This window comes from Elephantulus edwardii, unplaced genomic scaffold (assembly GCF_000299155.1).
Source record: "Elephantulus edwardii isolate Elephantulus edwardi_28Jun2011 unplaced genomic scaffold, EleEdw1.0 scaffold00025, whole genome shotgun sequence".
NCBI classification, from domain to species: domain Eukaryota; kingdom Metazoa; phylum Chordata; class Mammalia; order Macroscelidea; family Macroscelididae; genus Elephantulus; species Elephantulus edwardii.
In genome coordinates this window covers 3,187,168-3,193,087 of record NW_006399775.1, presented here as the reverse complement: position 1 = coordinate 3,193,087, position 5,920 = coordinate 3,187,168, and the positions used below count along the sequence as shown (strand labels likewise).

General features: G+C 37.3%; 1 protein-coding gene across 1 annotated transcript in view; it reads right to left on the bottom strand.

The window, feature by feature from the left end:
- ERICH1 (glutamate-rich 1) overlaps positions 1–5,920 on the bottom strand; it is a 195,599-nt gene that overhangs the window by 5,580 nt on the left and 184,099 nt on the right. Inside the window, exon 8 of the mRNA XM_006882908.1 lies at positions 166–657. Coding sequence (XP_006882970.1) covers positions 166–657 — 492 coding nt within the window. The remainder of the gene's footprint in view (positions 1–165; positions 658–5,920) is intronic.

Below are 5,920 nucleotides of genomic sequence, written 5' to 3'. Positions count from 1 at the left end.
TCTGCTCTATCCTGTGCCAATTGCACTGCCTCTGACACACCCATCTCGATTATCCCAGTCACTGAATCAATCCACCTCATAGAGGGTCTTCCCCTCCTGCTCTGTCCCTCTACCCTACCAAGCATGATGTCCCTCTCCAAGGACCTGTCTCTCCTTACAACATACCATCATAAAAATAAATTTCTTGTGTTGACTTCAAGAAATTTAGAATACTATCTGCCTTTTCATTTGCACTTTTAACATCTTCCTCATTGCCGTCTTGAACCTCTTCCTCAGCGTCTCTGACATCTTCCTCATCAAGGTCTTCTACATTTTCCTCCTTGGTATCTTCATCACCTTCCCTGTCAGTGTTTCCTAATTCTTCTTGCTCACTGGTGCTCTCCTCAGGCTGGTACATGAAATTGATGCCAGAGGCTTTTGTTAGTAAGCCAGCTGCTTTCTTTTTTTTAATTTGCTGCTTCTTTTTCAGTTTCCTTTTTTTATTTTTGCTTATCGTAGGGCCATCTGTGTGCTTTGGCTGTAATTTTTCTGGTAAAAGACTCTGCTGTTCTTCTAATTTGACTTGTTTTACAAAGACAGGAGTGGAATTTTTAAGACATTTCTTTGATCTGTGCTTTCTAATTCTTTTTCTCCTTGGTTGTTCACGAGGCTCTTCATCTATAAAAAAATAAGGAAAATACAAGTTTCAGTAAAATGAGAGCATAATCGATATATTAGGTTAAGGAAAATTCTCAATACAATCTTGCATTTTTAGTAGAAAAGGATTTGAAAATATCTACTTAAATTTTTCTTCACCTTACCTCACAATAATTGCATTATCAAAGTGTCTGGGACAGAGCATAATTTAAGGTAACAATCGAAAGGCAGACAGAGATATAGATAATCAAGGTAGTCATTTATTGCACATGGCATAATACTGAAGAATTGTTGTTATTTTACTGAGAATAATATTTCATCCCCAGGGCAAACAAATAAAAAGATAATTCTTTTATTATATTTTTTGAATTTTATTTTGATATTATCTAGGAGTCACCTGTTGAGTAAGAATAAAAAAAAGAAATGATGACTGCCTAGTGGAAGGAACAGCAGATCACATGACATGAAGATAAAATTTGGGCCCTACGTGGGATCAACACAATTGATTTGTCTAAGATGGAAGGTATAAGTTCTAATACTCCACTGACTTTTTAGCCACTATGGAGGCTAACAAGGATATAGTAGAGGACAAGCACAACGGGTAAGGCCTAACTCTGACTCACAGGGTCAGAGAGATGCAGTGTATCCTTAGTATTAGTTCTAAGAAGAAACAGTATCTGAGGACACAAAAAAAGAGCCACAAGTTAATTACTAGCATCAGCTAGGGCAGACAGAGTACACTTAAGGACAGACACAAAGATTGAAAGAAAAGAATTATTATTAAAAAGTTGAGTGTTATATCTAAACCATGTCTGCACACCCTTGGTAGTGTGTGTATTACCATTTAAGAAAACAGATGTGTCTACATCACATTTTTGTGAGTGTGTCAGTCAACACACACTGTCCAGCATGAGCTTAAATAAATCAGAATTGCGACACTGCCATTGTGCCATGAAGTACTCTAATTTTCAGACAATTATCAATTTTGAAAAGTTCTTCTTAGATTTCCCTGAGCTGCATAGTACTACCTATCAAAGGGTATTATAAAAAAAAAATCAAGATTACAGAGTATATGAGATTTTTTAAAGACTACGTAAGAGCAAGACTTCATTACATTGGATAAAAATATTTCCCTGTAATTCCTGTTCAAGGACTTTAATCTTATTCTGTAGAATCAGATATAACATGTATTGTTTGTCTTCCTTATTAGAGTTCAAGAAAGCATCCATATTTCATACAAGTTTTCTCAGAAGCCTAAACAAAACTCCTTATCAGAGAACTTCAGTAACCACTGGATCAAATATGTTTAAGACAGGAACCTTACTTGTCATACGTTTTAGGTGCTTTGTTCAGAAAGTTACTTCTTTCCTTGTTCTGAACACTGAGACTATTTATGCAGTCTAGAAGCATGGGGTACAACATGGAGCGTGGGGTACAACACATGTGGCAGAAGGTATCTCAGCTGTCCCCATACCACAGAGGTACAAATAACTATGTTCCCCAGAAGCCGGTGGGTCAAGCCTACCTTCAAATCTTGGAGCACAATGTGTGGGGGCAGAAGGGTGAAGCACAGGGCTACAATGCATATGGCAGAAGGTGTCTCAGCAGACCCCATACCACACAAGTATGAATAACTACATCTCCCAGAAGCCTGTGGGTCAAGTCTGCCTTCAAATCTTGGAGCACAAAGCAAGGGGCAAATGGACTGACCAGTGGTATACTGCAGAAACTCTATGAACTTGGAGAAATGATGAAAGTTATACAAGTGTTGAGGTCTTTCATTCATAGGGTCACTATGAGTTGTCCATGACTTGACAGCTCTTAACAACAATAAGAGAGCTCAGTTGGTCTAGTGGATAGAAAGTTTTGCTACCAAGCCAAAGGTGAGTGACTTTACTTTGTGGCCCTCTGGCCTGATATTAATTGGTTTGGGTCAAACATTCTTCTAAGTGGCTTAGTAATGGTCTGGCCATTTGCTGTACAGAGGTAACTCATGGTTGCTGTGATGTTACACGTTCTAACACTGATGTGTCAAATGTGATAATGGTTACACATGGAGGACAGGGTTTGGTGGAACTCCCCGATTAAAACAAACTTGGAAGCAAGAGTAGCATGCACTTCTGAAATAGCTTGCTTTGGGAAACTCTATGAACTTACATAAACTACGAAAGTTATACAAGTATTCAGGTCTTTCATTCATAGGGTCACTATGAGTTGGCTATGACTCAATGACACTTAACAAGAATGACCAAGTGGGATATATAACAGGTAGGCAAGGATGGTTCAACATAAGAAAAATGATCAGTGTAATTCATCACATTAACAAAGCAAAGAACAAGAACCACATGATCCTATCAATTGATGCAGAAAAGGCCTTTGATAAAATCCAACACCCTTTCCTGATTAAAACACTTAACAAAATAAGATTAGAGGGGAATTTCCTCAATACAATAAAAAGTATATACAGAAACCCAAGAGCCAACATTGTTCTCAATGGAGAGAGATTAAAGGCATTCCTTTTGAGAACAGGAACTAGGCAAGGATGCCCACTACCACTTCTCCTATTCAATATTGTATTGGAAGTCTTAGCAATAGCAACAAGAAAAGAGAAAGAAATAAGAGGTATTCAAATTAGAAAAGAAGAGTTAAAATCATCACTATATGCAGATGATATGGCAGCATACTTTGAAAACCTTCAGCAAGAAAACTATTAAACATAGTTGACCAACTCAACAAAGTGGCAGAATACAAGATCAATGTACAAAAATCAATTGGACTTCTGTACAATGACAAAGAGAATACAGAACTGGAGCTAAAGATTAAATACTTGGGAGTAAATCTAACTAGAAACACAAAATATCTTTTTGAAGGAAAGTACAAAACATTAAGACAAGAAACAAAAAGAGACTTGAAGAAATGGAAGAATATCTGATAGGAAGACTCAATATTGTGAAAATGACAATTCTACCAAAGGCAATCTACAAGTTCAATGGAATCTCAATACAAATACCAATTCCACTTTTCAATGACACAAAAAAGGCAATTTACAATTTTATTTGGAATGGAAAGAGACCCCAAATAAGCAAAGCACTTCTTAAAAATAGAAACAAGGTAGGAAGCATCTTACTCTCTGATTTCAAATCCTACTACACTGCTGGGTTGGTCACGACAGCATGGTACAGGTATAATGAGAGACACATAGATCAATGGAATAGAATTGAGAACCTGGAAATCTGCCCATCTACCTATGGTCAATTGATTTTTAACAAGGAGATTAAATCAGTTAAGTGGGGAATGTTAGTCTTTTTAATGAATGGTGTTACCAAAATTGGAAAACTATCTGTAGAAAACTCTAGCAAGACTCACATTGCATACCATACACAAAAAACAATTCAAAGTAGATCAAGGACCTAGGACTAAACTTCATCAGAGAAAAGCTTGGAAGAACTCTAGAAACTCTAATCCACAACATGAATGAACAGTCTTCGAAGTATCCTGAAAAATCTACAACCAGGAGAGGATAAAATAGATGAATGAGACCTTCTAAGAATCAAATCCCTACTCACATAAAAAATTTCTCCAACAGGTTAAAAAGAAAAGTCACAGACTGGGAAAGAATATTTGATAAAAGACGTATAACTAGAATTTATAGAATCCTCGAGCACCACAATAAGATAAACAACTGAACTGAAAAATGGGTTATGAACAGATATGAACAGGATATGAACCGATACTTCAACAAAGAAGACTTTCAGATGGTGAACAAATACCTACCACACACAAAAATCACACCATACACAAAAATCAACTCAATGTGGATCAGAGACCTGGGAATAAACCCCGAATCCTGGGCCTTCACAAGAAAAAGACTGATAACGCAATTACAAAATGGGCAAAAGGCATGGAAAGAATTTTCACAGAGGAAGATATTTGAATAGCCAAAAGACACACAAAAAATGCTCCAAATCACTGGCAATAAGAGGGATGCAAGTCAAATCCATAATGAGGTACCATCTCACTCCAGTAAGAGTGGCAAAGTTTAACAGGGCAGCAAGCAATAGATGTTGGAGAGGATGTGGTGAGAAAGGAACTCTTACACATTATTGGTGGGATTGTATAATGGTGCAACCATTCTGGAAGGCAGTTTGGCACTTCCTCAAAAAGCTGAACATTGAAATTCAATATGTCCCAGCTATTCCACTACTTGGAATACATCCTGAGAACATGAGAAATGAGGCACAAAGGGAGATTTGTACACCAATGTTCATAGCAGCATTATGCACCATCACAAGAACATGGAAAGAGCCCAGATATCCAACCACAAACGGATGGATTGAGAAATTATGGTTGTTGTTAGTTGTTGTTAGGTGCGGTCGAGTTGTAGTCGACTCATAGTGACCCTATGAATGAAAGGTCTGAGCACTGTTCGTACATAGAGTTTCCGGAGGCAAGCCATTTCGGAAGTGGATGCTGCTCCTGCTTCCAGGCTTGATTTAGTCAGGAAGCTCCAGCAAACACTGCCCACCAGGGGTAACCATTACCATGTTTGGCACATCAGTGTCCAAATTCTCTATAAATCTACATTAGAATATCAAGTAAACTTTTTTTTTTTTAAAAAAGCAGCAAAGATTGTGAAACTTCATCTCACATACTTTCAGCATGGTGTTAGGAGCAGCCACTTGGGATGGAGAAAGAATATTTGAGAGGGTGGTGGATCAAGGAAAGAGAGGAATACCCTCAATGAGATAGACTGATACAATAATTTCAATATTGGGGGCTTAAGCACAGGCTACTGTAAGCTGATTTAGCCTTGCACAAGATTGAGATCTGTTGTACAAACGGTCACTATGAATTTATGTAGCCTTGATGGCACCTAACAGCAATTAAAATCCCAAAATAAAAGAGTAATTTAAAAATGAAGAAGCCAAAAAGTTTAAAAATATATTATGTATTTACAAATGTTCATGTGCTTGTGTATATGTATTATTTTTAAAAAGAAAACTGGCACACATTAAAATATATTGTTGTTGCTATTATGTGCTATCAAGTTGCCTCTGATTCATGACAACCCTATATGCACAATAGCTCTGAACTCTGCCCTATTCTGAGGTAATCTTACTGTCTCCACACACATACCCCCCATTACACCAGTTACTAAGTCAATCCATCTTACCCACAGTCTTTCTGTCTTGTGCTATCCCTTTACCCTTCCAAGTGTGATGTCCTTCTTTGTTTTGTTTTTAAATTGAGATTATAATGAAAGTTTATAAAGAACTTGGGTTTC